General features: G+C 43.4%; 1 protein-coding gene across 3 annotated transcripts in view; it reads left to right on the top strand.

The window, feature by feature from the left end:
- The window catches only part of COQ8A (coenzyme Q8A), a 46,644-nt gene that overhangs the window by 23,821 nt on the left and 7,642 nt on the right, over window positions 1-15,181 (top strand). For all 3 annotated transcript variants that reach the window (XM_071739886.1, XM_071739887.1, XM_071739888.1), the window contains exons 6-8: window positions 6,413-6,535; window positions 12,933-13,018; window positions 14,121-14,261. In XM_071739886.1, coding sequence (XP_071595987.1) covers window positions 6,413-6,535; window positions 12,933-13,018; window positions 14,121-14,261 — 350 coding nt within the window. The remainder of the gene's footprint in view (window positions 1-6,412; window positions 6,536-12,932; window positions 13,019-14,120; window positions 14,262-15,181) is intronic.

The following is a 15,181-nucleotide window of genomic DNA, read 5'->3' as shown; positions in this document are numbered from 1 at the left end:
CATACAACTTATATTCCCACAGTCCCCCCTCAGTTTCAACACTACCCCTGTAATCATTCTTGGATTGTCATGGTATATCAAATTTTTTTTCAGTGATACATGTAGTTACATCGGTACAGAAACCGGAGATGAGCCCATACCTCTGAAAACTTTGTTAGTGGTTGCAGTCTGTTTTAAATTTAACACCTTGGATGATGGCTGCTCCCTTTTTAAGTGAGACAGAACACTTCATGTACATGCTAAATGGCAATTTTGTACTTCCAGTATCTATATTTTGACTTTTAAAGGATTCTCCTTAACAGATCAAAAGGCAGTGCTGTGCAAATTAACCCGATACTCTTTTCTTCCCAGTTTGTTTGAAGTTGAATGTAAAATGTTCCTAAGTTGTACCTGGCCATGTCATGGTGGCTTCCTTCTAAGCTTATATGGTGGTGCTGAATGAGTGCATGTGGGTAAATTTTTAGGGTATAGAGAATATGTGGTGTTCTCTACTAGAAAACATGAGTTTACACTAAATCTTATGGCTCCTTGCCCTTGTTTCTTATCCATAAAAAGCTTTGGTGGGATACACAAAATGTAAAGTTCTTTGTTACAGTTGTTGCAGGCTGGGTCTCTCTTGACTAGTGTGTTCGGGTGTTTAGATTATTTCTAGTGTCTTGAGGGAACTAATAAAAGGGCTGAGCACTTGCAGCTGTAAGTAAAAATGAAGTCAAATCATTCCTGGTTCAGAAGCATTGCTTTGAGATAATGATAGCTGCTGTGCCCTTGTAATTTTACTCTGTGGCCAGTATACTCTATTCTACTACAAAGGCAGTTTGTGTCTTCCCCCTGGTTGTCTGTGGCATGAGGGAAAGATGGAAAATGAGACAGTGTGAAACTCTGTTCCTGGAGGTATTGGAGTGGCTGAAAATTGGAAGAAATATGGAGGGCGGGGAGAACCCTGAAAAAAATTATCCACAAAACCTCATCCAAGACCCCAAACCAAAAAACCCAACATGCCAGCAGATGAACCACATTCCCTGTGGTGGAGATAGGGGGAGTGTAGGGATTTTGTGCCACCTGCGACACTACTTGTTAATACTTGTATCTTTGTATTCTCTGTACAACTAGGCAATGCAGAACAGCCCAGCAGAGAAAAAGGATCCTGTGGCAAAGAGTTATTGTTTCTCTCCATGACCTGAGGTGTTTGAGGCTCTGCAGGCTTCTTTGTCTTGGTTTAGAGGCATGCATTCGGGCAATCATGTCCCATCTTGTAGAGAATCCTTGAAGGCTTTTGGTTTCAGTGCTTGTGATGTTTGAAGCTGCTCATACCTGTTGGATGCTGATGATTTACGAGAGGAGGAATTGCACAACTGTTGGTATTTCTCTGCTTGCCAGATTATTTTCTAATTAGGCTCATCCTAAAGTGAAAACATTAGCTTGCAGAGCTAGGGAGAATAACATGAGCTTTATTTCTCTCCCTTATGGCATGAGAAAGGTTTATTTATTTATTTTAGAAAGCAACAGAGACTTTCCTTGTAATAACACAATTGCACTTTTTTGCAAATTTTGTAGTTTTCTTGAACAAACTTTTGAGTAAAGACTAAGGCAAGGAGAACTACTAACTTCAATACTAGACATGGGAGTTAGAAAATGGCCTGGTCTTTATTTTTAGCTGTTTTTGCTGTCTTATCTGCTTAGATAAGAGCTTGAAGCACTTATCTAAGTGCTTCACTGTGGTTGCACTGTGAAGAAGAAGTAGTGGGACTGACGATGGGTGAAGAGTGTAAACCTGTGACAAGGCAGAAGTAAAAGACTGTTTCACCTCTCATGCTCCCTTGGAGCTTCTCAGGCCAAGGACACAGGCAAGTATCCAGGTGGCTCACCTACAGCCTCTATAGTTTGTGTCCTTGGATGTGCATTCTGCAGGTGGATAAGACTTCATAGATGCAAACTTCCTTCATATGCTCTGCTCCTGTGAGAAAATGTCTGGCAGAGGACATGTACACATTTTTGAGTCTAAGATCTCATTTTGTTACCAGCCTTTGCTGTTCTTGGGGGGAAGTCTCTTGACATAGGTACCTCTACATTTTTTTAAAAATACCTCTGCACACCTTCCATGATTTCAGCTTGAGGCATTTGCATCCCAGTTTCCTGGCTGCCAGCTTGTGCAAGGTCTGGTGCAAGAGTTTGTGAATTTCCTTATCTACATCCAAGCCTGACACCCTGGATATAAATTCTTTCTGATGCCAAATTTCTGTAAGAGCAGTTTGGGGTCGACTTTTAAGAGCTTGAGGTCCTATTACTGCCCTCTATAAGCTCTCTAGGTGGTTTGGCTCATTTTTAAAAGAGCTGTACTTTGGATGGCTGTACTTGGTTTCCAGTGGTAATTTTCTTGGTAGGCTGATGTAGCTAATTAAGAAAACCTCCTTGGTTACTGGTGACCTTGATGATAATCTCAGTATTAGATTGTGTATCTACAGAGCAAGGCAGACACATGTGGGAATGACAGGATAGCATCAATTTCCAGGAATAAAAATTAAAAGGTGCCCAGATAAATAGCCATTACTAGTAAAGAGGCTGTGGGGTCAAGTTGAATTTTGTAACTTCATTAATGACCAGGCAAGTGCAAGGTGCATGGAGCCTTGAAGGGCTGGCAGCTGGCCTAGGTTTGAATATAGAGTTGTTTTCTTATCAAAAAGAATAATGCACTCTTCTTGAGTTGTCAGTCCTAAGTGCTTCTACTTTGTTCTTGACTCTTCCCTTGCCCCCAAGTTTGTGTGGCAGATGTTCCTTAAAACAAATACATCCAAAGTCCAGAGTTCTTCATTTGACAGTAGCAGAGGAGGCATAAATACAGTTGTACAGCTGTGAGATGCATACAGATTTGGAAGGGTTTATGAGGATTCTGGGCTTGGAAAGGAAAACAAGGGTCAAGCACTCCTTATGGCATCTGCCTGTTGCCTTTGCTGTAGAAGAGGTGACAGACTCCAGGCACTGTGGCAGCAGGAACCTTCATTACTGAGGTGTCCCTGTTGCCACAGCTTTTTTAGATGTGAATTCTATTTGCCTTTTTTATTCCCTAATGAAGTAGTTTAAAAAAACAAACAACTTTGTGCTCTTAAGATGAGGAGGAAATCTTTTTTTGTATCACAAGTTTGCCAGCTGTCTTCAGGAAAAATGTTAGTTTACTGAAATTTGTCATAATTCTTCATCAACTTGTGCTGGATTTTACTCCTGCTTCTCTTCCTGGTCTTGTTAGCCTGTGTCTGTTTTCACTCCACTTGCCATTTATATAATTCTGCTTTTGACTCTTGCCTTCATATCACCTCCTTGTTCATGCCCACTTTTTGCTAAGTACATAAACATGCAGCAGCTGATCACATGCTGTTGGGTTGCCAAGTCCTCATGCTGCTGTGGGCTTGACTTCAATGGGAAGCATGCCAGAAGAGATGGAGAGTGCCTGTGTTTGGCACTTTCTCTCATAAGACTCTTAAAATTATCAGTGTTCATTGGCTTCTGGAGGTGACTTTAATAGTAAACTAACTCCTTTATCCTGCTGCAGGCTCAAAGAAGGATTGCTTTGTGTTCAGGTGGTGTGAAGGAAGGTTTCAACTTGGTATCATAGAATCATAGAATCCTAGGGGTTGGAAGGGACCTCGAAAGATCATCTAGTCCAACCCCCCCTGCCAGAGCAGGGCCCCCTAGAGTACATCGCCTAGGAACGTGTCCAGGCGGGTTTTGAATGTCTCCAGTGAAGGAGACTCCACAACCCCCCTGGGCAGCCTGTTCCAGGGCTCCGTCACCCTTACAGTAAAAAAATTCTTTCTGATATTCAACTTGAACCTCCTATGCTCCAATTTACACCCATTACCCCTTGTCCTATCACTGGTCACCATAGAGAAAAGCCTAACTCCATCTCCCTGACACTCACCCCTTACATATTTGAAAACATTGATGAGGTCACCCCTCAGTCTCCTTTTCTCCAAACTAAAGAGACCCAGCTCCCTCAGCCTTTCCTCATAAGGGAGATGCTCCACTCCCTTAATCATCTTAGTAGCTCTGCGCTGGACTCTTTCAAGCACTTCCCTGTCCTTCTTGAACTGAGGGTACTTTCCCTAGCTCCTGTGTCTGGTGGAGCTCATACAAGGGCTTATTTGCCTCATCGTTGCTAAAGACAGAGTGTTCCTGATGGGCCAGATGTCATGGAACATTGGGAATGAGAGCTCTGTTGGATGGTTCCAAGCACTCACTCTCCAGAGCTAGTTTTTAAGGGGGCAAAGCCAGATACTTTTGCCCTTGAGACCTTTAGCTGTTCAGTCTCTCAGACTCCTTACATCCCAACAACAAAATATGCTGATGATTTCTGTATATGATGCAAGTGGTGAATTCTGCCCCCTCCTGCTTCTCTGCATATTGCTCTCAAGAGTGGTATAATTGTCCTGTGTGCTCCCTCCTGGTGTTTTCATTTTCTCCTTTTCCTGTGGTGCCATCTTGCTGCTCTCCCAGGAACCAGGTAAAGGAAAGAAAAAGGGGGTGAAGGACAGGGAAGGTCAGTGCTTGGTACCTCTGTGAACTGCCAGTGGAGAGTTCAGTGGTATCATTGCTTTAGGGAAAGCTTTGTAAGCAATCCAGTTTCTGCAGAGGCTGAAGGATGTCTGTCATATCAGTAACATCCCTAGCACCTCAAGAAAGTTGTACCAACTTATGCGAGCCAGCAGAGTTTATGCAGTATCTACTTCTTGACTCTTGGTTCTTTTGGTGGTTTTTTTTGGTGGTTTTTTTTGGTGGGTTTTTTTGGTGGGTTTTTTTGGTGGGTTTTTTTGGTGGGTTTTTTTGGTGGGTTTTTTTGTTTTTTTTTTTTTTTCCCCCTAGCCAGTCTAAAGTTAGCTGGAGTTGGAGAGGATCTCTCACTCTCATTATTTCACACACCAGTAATTTCTATCTGCAGCTGCTCTGCCTTTTTAAAACTACTTGTCGTATATGGGCGCTTCAGCTATTCTGTCCTTAGTACCCTTGCCTCTGAAGTGATGAAAGAAAAAAAATAGTTCCAAAATCAGCATACCAGCTGTGAGCCCTGCAGACTGGTTAGATCTGACTTTCCTCCTGAGTAGCTCTCCTTCAGCAGGAGGTGATCTGCATCCCCAAGAGAAGTGTGGTTGGCTGGTGTCTGTCTCCCTCTTTCTGTCCCTGTTCTACTGGATATTTCCCTGGAGAAGGAGTTGCTTTTCCACAAAGGGACTACAAAATGGAGTCTCCTTCCCTCTCCCTTTAAGAAGAAAAAACAAAGAACAAACAAACAAAAAAACCAACCTGGAGAGAAAGTGCTTCTTATGTATGGTATGCACATAAAAACCTGTATTGCATACTTGGGACTGTGGTGCTGGTGTGTAAGTGACTGCAGTAACCACTTAGTGAGCCTGTCAGACATCAGGCTTTACCTGTTCTTGGAGAGAGGAATGTGTGTGTTTGAGTATGTAAAACTCAGCCCTTGTTCCATGAAAGCAGAAGGTTGCATGACTTCTGCTGGGAGTAAGGGCAATAGAGTTTGCCTTCCTCCCTTCACAGCCTCTGTGTACAACTAAACAGGTGACTAACTGAAATATTCATAAGAACATGGTCAGGAATGCCATGTACATTTCAGAATGTAACAGGCAAAAAGGTTGGCAATCTTGACAACAGGAGTTAATTTCCCCTCTAGCACAATTGTCCAAAAAGAGCATGGTATCATAGATGGCAGCTCCTGCTATATGCAGCCATGGTGTTTTGGGGTTATGGTATTAGGAAAGTGTTTTGCCTGTGTATTAGGAGACAATAAGTTTCAGTTTAATTAGAAAACAAAGTTATTGTGGACCTGGAGATGTGAAAGCTGTGTCTCTACAGATTTGTCATGCACACTCTGGATGTGTAATTACCCAGAAATATGTGTTGGTGTGTGAACATAAGCTTTTCAGTCAGGAATGGTTTGACATGAGAAAAAAGGTTTAGTGCTGTTATGAATCCCTGCTCCCAGCCTATGAAGTGCCACCACATTCTCAGTCTATGTGTGCGCTTTCCAGGTTTTCAACAATTATGCCTTGCCATGGCTCACCTGGGAGATCTTTATGTAGTGTTTTAGGCTTAGCCAGCTGGTACAATGAGTTCAAGTACAAACATCTGCCCAGGATCCTGCAGGCTTTATGTAGCAGCACAGACATCCATGGAGGCTGTGACTTGCTGCTGTTGGCCCTCAAGCCAGCAATATCAAAGCTGTCACAAGACACATTTACAACTTCAGTCCATGCTCCTGAATTGCAGTGAAGGCACTGAGTGTAGTTCTAGTTTGATTTCTCTGGGGAAGGGCAAATCTGATGAATGTAGATGAGCTAACAGGATGAAGTGACCTTGCTGAGATAAGGGTATTCATTCATGCACTTTCTCTTCTTGCCCTCAGGAAAGAAGGCAGTGATGGATTCTAGCCCGTTCCTGTCAGAGGCCAATGCAGAAAGAATTGTGAGAACCTTGTGCAAGGTGCGGGGAGCAGCGCTGAAGCTGGGACAGATGTTAAGCATTCAAGGTAAGTGGTAGCACAGATCCTCAGCTGTCCTTAGTGCTGCCAGGTGAGACAACTGAATTCTTGTTATACATGATCAGCTGTCTGGAATTGGCTAGTGTCAAGTGAGTGTGGAGAGACTAGACAAATGGCTTTCTCATATGTGAGCAGTGATGGACTTAAGTTTTGAGTCAGTTCAGTTGTATACCAGTCTGAAATAAGTAGACGTGTATACTATAGCCTACCACTTTCCCTATGTTCCTGTCATCAGACACACTAAAATTGGTTGAAAACAAGGTGACTGTCTTTTAATGTTTATGTTAAAGAAGTTCCTGAGAAGCAAAGCTGTGTCACAGTCTACATGCAGTCCTGCTAAAAAGGAAGAGGATGATGACAAGAATGTGATCCTGTTCTTTATTCACCAGATGTGGTCATGGTTATGTCCACAGCCATCTTCTGTTACCACAACCTCTTTGGAGCTTATGTGCTTTGTTGGCTCTGAAGCTTTGCTAGAAAGGCCAGCTGATAATCTTATGAGGTATAAAACACTTTTTCATCTTGAAGAAATTTCAAACTGCTGCTTAGTATGTTGGGCTTTGAAGTCAGTGAAGGAAGGCATGAGTGACATTTGGGTCTGCACTGAATGTTACCCCTGGAAGATCACAGGCGTGCTGAATTCAAACGTTACCTCGACTGGTTCACCTTGCCTTCCTACCCAACTTGTTAGGGAAGGAATGAACCTACCAAAAATAGCTGTTAACACTTTTCTGGAAATAGCTTTCAAGGTGTCATTGAAACAGAGTCAGTGTCTGAGTGTTGGAAGCACTTAGCTTGCTTGGCTTGTGCTTTGACTTGAATTTTTGTAGATGTCAACTGATGAGGCTGGATCTAGTATTGCATTAAGTAACTCAGGGTAGCCAATAAAGCAAGATCAGCTCCTTATTCCCAATTGTGGGATTTCATTGTTCTTCATTGGCTAATTGCTTGTTCTAGGTGTGTGCCTGGCTGATGGCAACATCAACAAAGTTTGCTGGGAGGCAGCAGCTACTATGTCAAAGGCTCTTCCATAAACTCTTCTCATACTTCAGAAACTAACTGGTACTAGTGACTGGTGATTAACAGTGCAGATCCAGAAGGACCTCTTGCACTCCTTGCTTTCTGTGGCCAGTGCTTCTGGTATGTGGAGTGAGTGAGCCAAGTTAACTCTCATAGGGGTTAGAAAAAAGGTAAACCCCCATAGTAGGTGGGGGTTAATTAGAAATCCTTGGGACGCTATTGAGCTGCACCTGATGTGTGCCCAGAGCCTGGTCACAGCTGCTTTGGATGTGACTGAAGAGGGAATAACTGTGAAATGCCAGCTCTGAGGAGCAGACATGCTCTGGATTTTTGTCACTTGCCTGCTGTCTCCTAATGTTATTGAGCTCTGGCAGGAGTATCAAACACTTGCCAATAGACTTCACTTGAGTGTCAAGAATGAGGTCTTAAGCAACATCAGTGGCATGGCTCAACCCTCATTTTGCTCTCATGAGAAGTGGAGTGCTGTAGTGCCTGCAAAGAATATAAGCTCCTGCTAATGTTGCTGAGGGACAGCTGTGGTGAAATAGGTGCAGAGTTATCTGTGTTGGGCTGGCTTTTTAGATAGGAGGGCTTCTCACACCTGCCACTTCATGGGTTTCTCTGTGGCCTAGTGAGTTTGAACTGGCTTCTGTTAACAGGGATGTGTGCCAATTGAGCACAGGGACTCTGTGTTGCCTTGTTCAGGTGCAGATGAGCACCTGTTAGCTAAGCCACTCAAATTATAAATCAGTGTCCTTTGAAACCCTGATGTCTGCTTCTGAGAATCAACAGATTTGTTAGTGACCCACATTCCTTAAGGTCATGCAGAAACATCCCATGTTCTAGTAGGTGTCATGGTTTGGACAGTGGCTGAGCATTGACAGATGCTCTGTTATTACCTCTTCCCTTCCCCAGAGGGAAGAAAGGAATAAGGGAGAGAGCCTTTAAATTTGAAAAACCTTGAGCAGGAAGAAGGTGACCTGTCTTGGTAAGTGCTGTCCTTCTCCAGTGAGGAAGAGCAGCAGCAGGAACCAGGTTGGCAGTGAGGCCTTACCCCAGCTAGCACAGCAGCCAGAGAAAACCTCCCTAGAAGACTCTCTTGGGAGCTGTTTTATAGTGAGCACCATGGGAAGGAATATTGTGATTGGTTCGTTTAGGCCACTTGACCCATCCTCTCCCCATCACAGCTGCAACATCAACAGGCTGGCAGCTACTGGTGCTGTTCTGGGCAAGGTTTTGCTATCCTGGTCCTCCCAAACCAGGACAATCCACCTCTTATTCCTTATGTGCCTCAGTCGTTTCAGCTAGGATTAAATTACTTTATGGTACACACTGGACCTTGCCTTTCTCCTGCATTATTCACCAGGTGTTTCCAGGGCCTTGCACAGAGACAAGCCCATGGATAGGTTTGCCTTTGTCCATGGGTGAAGAAATGCACACAGCTTTTCCAGTAGGTTCCTTTCATATACAACAGAGACTTTATCCCTGTCAGCTGTATGTATGACCTCTGAACTGGGCAGGGCAGTCTTGATTGATTGATCCTCTAGTATTAACAAGCCAGGAAGCTTGTGCTGAATGTCCCAGTTTTTGTTTAGCAAGCCATTATGATGTTCAATCTTTCTGGAGGCTGGTGCATGGTAAGTAGTATGATAGATCCACTCTATACCATGCTCTTTGGCCCAAGTAGTAGTTAGATTGTTTTTGAAATTAGTCCCATTGTCCAACTTAATCCTCTCTGTTGTTCCATGAAACCACAAAATTTGCCTTTTAAGACCCAGAATGTCATTGCAGGCAGTGGCATGAGACACTGGGTATGCTTCCATCCATCTGGTGCTTGTTTGTAAGCACATAATGCTTACCCTGGTGGGCTTGAGGTAGGTTGATATAATCAACCTGCCAGACCCCTCCATATTTATATTTCAGCCAGCATCCCTCATACCCCAAAGGTTTTAATTTGGCATGCTTAGTAGCAGCACAAGTATTACACTCACGGATAACTTGGGTTATAATATCCACTGTTAAATCCACCCCTTGGTCTCTGGCCCATCTGTATGTTCCATCCTTTCCTTGTTGACCAGAAGGATCATGGGCCCACCAAGCTAAGAATAATTCACCTTTGTGCTCCCAATCTAAGTCTGTTTGGAACACCTCAGCAGCCTGGTCTGCCTGATGATTGTTTCTTTGCTCCTCAGTAGCCCTGTTTTTAGGCATGTGGGCATCTATATACCTCACCTTTACCACTAAGTTATCCAGTCGGGCAGCAATATCCTGCCACAGGTCTGCTGCCCAAACTGCAGCTTTCCCTTTCTGCTGCCAGTTATTCTGTTTCCACCTTTTCAGCCACCCCCAGAAAGCATTAGCCACCATCCAGGAACTGGTGTACAGGTAAAGTACTGGCCATTTCTCTTGCTCAGCAGTTCCTAGAGCAAATTGGATGGTTTTGACCTCTGCAAATTGGCTTGATTCACCCTCTCTCTCCTTCACTTCTGCAACCTGTAGAGCAGGGCTCCTTACTGCAGCTTTCCATCTCTGCTGGTTCTCTACAAGATGACAGGATCCACTGGTGAAGAGAGCATAGTGTTTGTCCTGATCTGAGAGATCTTTATATGGGAGGATTTCCTTGGCACAAGTCACTGCCTCTTCTGCTGGCATCCCAAACATTGTGCCCTCTGGCCAATTTGTGATTACTTCCACAATGCTCAAGTGATTTGGACTCCCTGTTAGTGCTCTCTGTGTTATTAGAACAATCCACTTACTCCAGTAGCATCAGTGGCATGATGGATGGATGATAACTTCCCCTTGTACATCCAGGACAGAACAGAGCTGTGCCTCAGTTCCAGTAACTTCTGAAGCAGCTCTAACTCCTTCATAGGCAACCAGTATCTCCCTTTCTGTGGAAGTGTAATTGGCCTCTGAGCCTCTATCAGCCTGACTCCAGAGTCCTAGGAGATGCCCTTGAGATGCTGTTGGTGTTTTCTGCAGGGGCTCCAGGTAAGACCATTGTCCCCTGTTGCAGTGTAGAACACGTTTATTATCTCTGGTCTTGTTTGGACAGGTCCTAGGGCCATGGCCTGTACAATTTCTTATTTTATCTGTTCAAGTGCCTCTACTTGTTCAGGGCCCAATACAAAATTGTTTCTTTTTCTGAGTTGCTTTTTAGAGAGGCTTCAAAATGTCATAGTACGGTGGAATATGCATCCTCCAAAAACCTACAAGACCCAAGAAGGCCAGTGTCTCCTTTTTACTAGTAGGTGGAGACATGACTGTTATCTTATTCACCACAATATGGTGAACAGGAATATGGAGTGATCCATCTTGCCATTTAATTCTCAAGAACGGTATCTCTTTGGCAGGCAGGTACTTTAACCTTACTTCTCTTAATGGCAAACCCAGTTTCCAGCAGAAAGTCAATTTTCCCCTTTTTTAAATGTTTCTTCTGCTGTGTCTCAGCAGATTTGTGCTGTGACACAAATAACAGTCATTGATGTACTGAAGGTGCTCTGGAGCCCCATCCTTGTCCAGTGCAGTTTGGATAAGTTTGGCACATAGTTGGGCTGTGCTTCTACCGCTGGCACAGTTGGTTCCAGGTATACTGGATTCCCCTCCAGGTGAAAGCAGATTGTGGTCTGCACTCTGCCACCAAGGGAATGGAGAAAAATGCATAGGCAGTAGCAGTTGTAGCATACTACTTTGCTGCCTTGGACTCCAGCAATTACTGGAGTTCCAACATGCCAGGTACTGCAGCACTCAGTGGTGTTACTTCATTCAAGCCATGAAAGTCCACAGTTAATCTCCGTTCCCCATCAGACTTCTTCAGTGGCCATGTTGGACTGGTGAAGGGTGATGGAGTTTTGCTGATGACTCCTTGTCTCTGTAATAAGTGTATCAGGTGCTGTATGGGAAGCAGGGAGTCTCTGGTGGTTCGGTATTGCCAGCAATGGACTATTAGTGATGCTGTTGGCACCTTTTGTTCCTCCATCTTCATCAGGCCCACAGTGGAAGGGTCATCTGAGAGCACAAGTAAGCTAAACAGCTGCTTAATACTGTCAGTCTCTACAGCTGCTATACCATAGGCCAATTTATACCCTTCTGGATCTTTAAAGTACCCTTTTTGGAGGAAATCTGTACCAAGGATGCAGTCACAACTGCACACTTTTTCCAGTTGTGCCCTGTCAAGCTCACCCCAGTTTCTATTACTGATAGAGTTTGAGAGCCTCCTGTAATTCCACAAATTGTGATGGATTCTTTCCCTACATGAGTTGATGGAATCAGGTTTAATCAAGATTAATGTTGGTAGCCCAGTCTTTTTTATCAGTATTGTGAGAGCAGCAGATAAGTCCCATTCTAGATAAACCTTTAATGAAATGAAAAAAATGACATCACAACTAGTGGCTTTTTTTCTGGGCTGTTGTAAAAGCCTTTGCTCATAGAGGACTAATATTTCCAGATCTCTCTGTCCCTCCTCTTTCTTATGAGTGTGAATATATGCTTGTTAAATCCTTCTGACTCATAAAATAACTTTTGCATCAGCTGTGTTTTCTTCTGTCTACTTGTTGTTGCTTTGCATTTGGGTATTTGTTTACAGTAGCAGGTGCTGAAACTTGATTCCTTTAGGAGTTCATTACTTGTGTAATTGGTGTTTTACTATTGCGTAGCTTTCAAGAGAAGTTACTGCCCCCTTATCCTGAACTAGATTAAACCACACTATAAACCTGGGCCTGTTGAGATGACTCTCGAGATGGTTCCTTTTGTGACTTGTATTTTCATAACACAGTGGCCTTTCCTAGACTCAAATGCTATGCTGCTTTTAGGAAGAAGATGAGCTGTGGGTATTTTGCAGAGTACTCTGCTCTTGGGTTTGTGCAACCTGCTGTCACACCAACAGCAGTGTGTGGAGCTGCCCACTGCTCTTAGTAGTGCTACTGGATGGTAACTGGTGCTTGATTCCGAAGGACCAGTTTTAACAATTTTTCAGCATGCTTTCTAGTGTATTCATACTTTGCCTTTTCCTTGGTAATAGGGGTGTACAGAAACTTCCCCCTGTTGCAGCAGGAGGGTGGCTTAGGAGATGTTTGGATAATACGCAAGTTTTTTGCAAGATGGAGAAACCAGAAGTATCCTTTTCCCTTTACTTTCCTATTTGTGAACAGGACTTCTGTTTGTCTTCTGAAGCATCACATGTTTAGAAATACATGCCTCAGGTACCAATTCTGGGTATGGAGATTTTCTGAACTAGAATTATTTACAAACCTTCACTGGGGACAAGACAGTCTGGTTTCTCTGAATACAGGTGCATGTTTCTTTGTGTTAAAAACTGGATAATGCAGTGCCTGCACTGACTGCCATGTGCTTTTTCCCTTGGCAGATGATGCCTTTATCAACCCCCATCTCCAGAGAATTTTTGAGCGTGTACGTCAGAGTGCTGACTTCATGCCAATTAAGCAGATGATGGTGAGGAATATTCCTTTCTGCTTATCAGGGGAGGAGGAACAAGTAACAGAATAAATGTCACCTGTGGCATACCCCAAAAAGGGGGGTGGATGTTAGTTTTTTTTTTTAAAGAGTATTCTTTCAATAAATATATATTTTCAAATGTGGGTAACACTGATTCCGTATTTCAGTTCTGTGCTTCCTCTTCTCTCTACAACATTGAAACTGAGCTCTAGACAGATGGAAATACACAGGTTCTTTTCTGTCCTGAGATGATGTTGATGAGACAGGATGCTGCATATGCATATGATTATAGGGTCTTGTTGAAAATAGCCTCCTCTTCTGTTTTTCCTCTCTCCTATTTCTCATGGATGTTAAATCAGTAACTAGAAGTGCCTACACCCTGTTTTAGAAACAGACTTAAAAGCCTTAGTCTGATGGAAAATTTTTTGGTTAAATCTAATCTGTGATCAAGAATAGACAGAAGGAAACAAACTGAGTTTGCTTTCCCTGATGTACGTTCTCTTTTTCTCTCTACTTCCTTCCCTCTGCAAATTAAGATGTGAAGGATGATGCAGAAAGAATTAGCACTAGTTGTCCTCTGAAAGGCATTGAGCTGAGCTAGAACTTAAATACAGCAGTCTGGCAATGTAGCAAAAGCTGTTAAAAGCAGACTGTGTGTTTAATTGTCAGGATTGACTTAAAGAGAGTCACTCTTGCATGCCTGGATTGCTTCTTTTCAGCTTGGCAGCATGATGGAAGAGAAGGAACATCTAACTCCTTGTTCATTTTGTGGAAGATAAAAAGTGTCACCAGAAAGGAGACTTGTTTACTGCTAAGAGAGTGGTGTTTGTGCTCAAGATCACTGCCCTTTAGGCCAGAGCAACAAAACCTTACACAGATGTGATCAGCATCTGTTTTGTGCTGGCAGAGCACTGCTGGCTGGACTATTCCTCATGATGGTATGGAATAATGAGAAAGGGAGGACAATCTGAAAGCAGAGTATAGATATTCAGAATTATCTTATAGGCTGTGTGCATCACCCTAGAGAAAAGTGTTTTCCAACAGCAAAAAAGTCAAATCTTTGCTTTCCATACCCTGGTGCATTCTTTTTTATTTGTAGAAAACTCTGAACAATGATCTTGGCCCCAACTGGAGAAATAAACTGGAGTCCTTTGAAGAACGCCCTTTTGCTGCTGCTTCAATTGGTCAGGTTCACCTGGCACGCTTGAAAAATGGGAAAGAAGTTGCCATGAAAATCCAGGTGAGCCTTACAGTCCAGGCTTGTCTCTTGTTTGTGCCCTATAGAAGGGCAGGGGAGCTGCACAAGTATGTTTACTGCTAGACAGATAAAACATTTTAATGGATTTCTAGTTTGTGTCCAGCAAAATCTTACCTAGAACAAGCAGAAGGGGAAGAGACAGAAAAGGTTCTGCAGTTTAACCCAGTCTCTGACTTCAAATAAGCAGGGAATGTCTCACAGGTATGTCAGTGCAGGAGGAACTGCTTGTGCTTTTAGGGCTGTGTGCAAGGGTCCTTACCAGCTCTGTTGGTCAGTCCCCTTTCTGGGATATGCACATGCCCCTTTCTGGCACAGCCCAAAGGTTAAAGAAGTTTTAAGTGACAAGCACACACTGATTGAACAGTGGCAGTCTGACAATACAGGAGGGAATTCTGCAGGTTCACACTAAAGTTGTCAGCAACTTCAAGCAGGTATTTCTAGCAGAATTGCCTTGTGGTGCTGAAATCCCTTGTACATCATGGGTTTATAATTCAAAGGAGTGAGATCCTTGCTGACTGAACAGGGTGACAGACAAAGGTGGTTATCTGGTTGGTGTTTTCTGTGAAGTGGTGAGACTTTAGAAACAGTATGGATAGGTACTGGTGTGTTTGTGTCCAGTTAGGCCAAGGTAAAAGCAACGTAGAATGGAGAGTTAACACTGTGGTGACAGCATGCATTCTGTTCCACAGCAGTATAGGCTTGGTTCCCTTCAGATAAGGTTAAAAAGAACAAGAGAATGACTGGCCAGGAGCCTCACTGCGTACCCTTCTGCTGTGGATGAAATACTCTGGGGCCATCAGTGGCATGTTTCAGCTGTGGTGGTGGTGTCAGATTTGTGTGTCTGAAAACCTTTCATATTTTTGAAGAGTGTCTGTCAGGGAAACAGAAGAGCTGCAGCTTAG

Source organism: Heliangelus exortis, chromosome 3, assembly GCF_036169615.1.
Source record: "Heliangelus exortis chromosome 3, bHelExo1.hap1, whole genome shotgun sequence".
Classification (NCBI taxonomy): Eukaryota; Metazoa; Chordata; class Aves; order Apodiformes; family Trochilidae; genus Heliangelus; species Heliangelus exortis.
The sequence above is the reverse complement of the archived record's forward strand: the minus strand, read 5'-3'. Positions and strand labels throughout refer to the sequence as shown.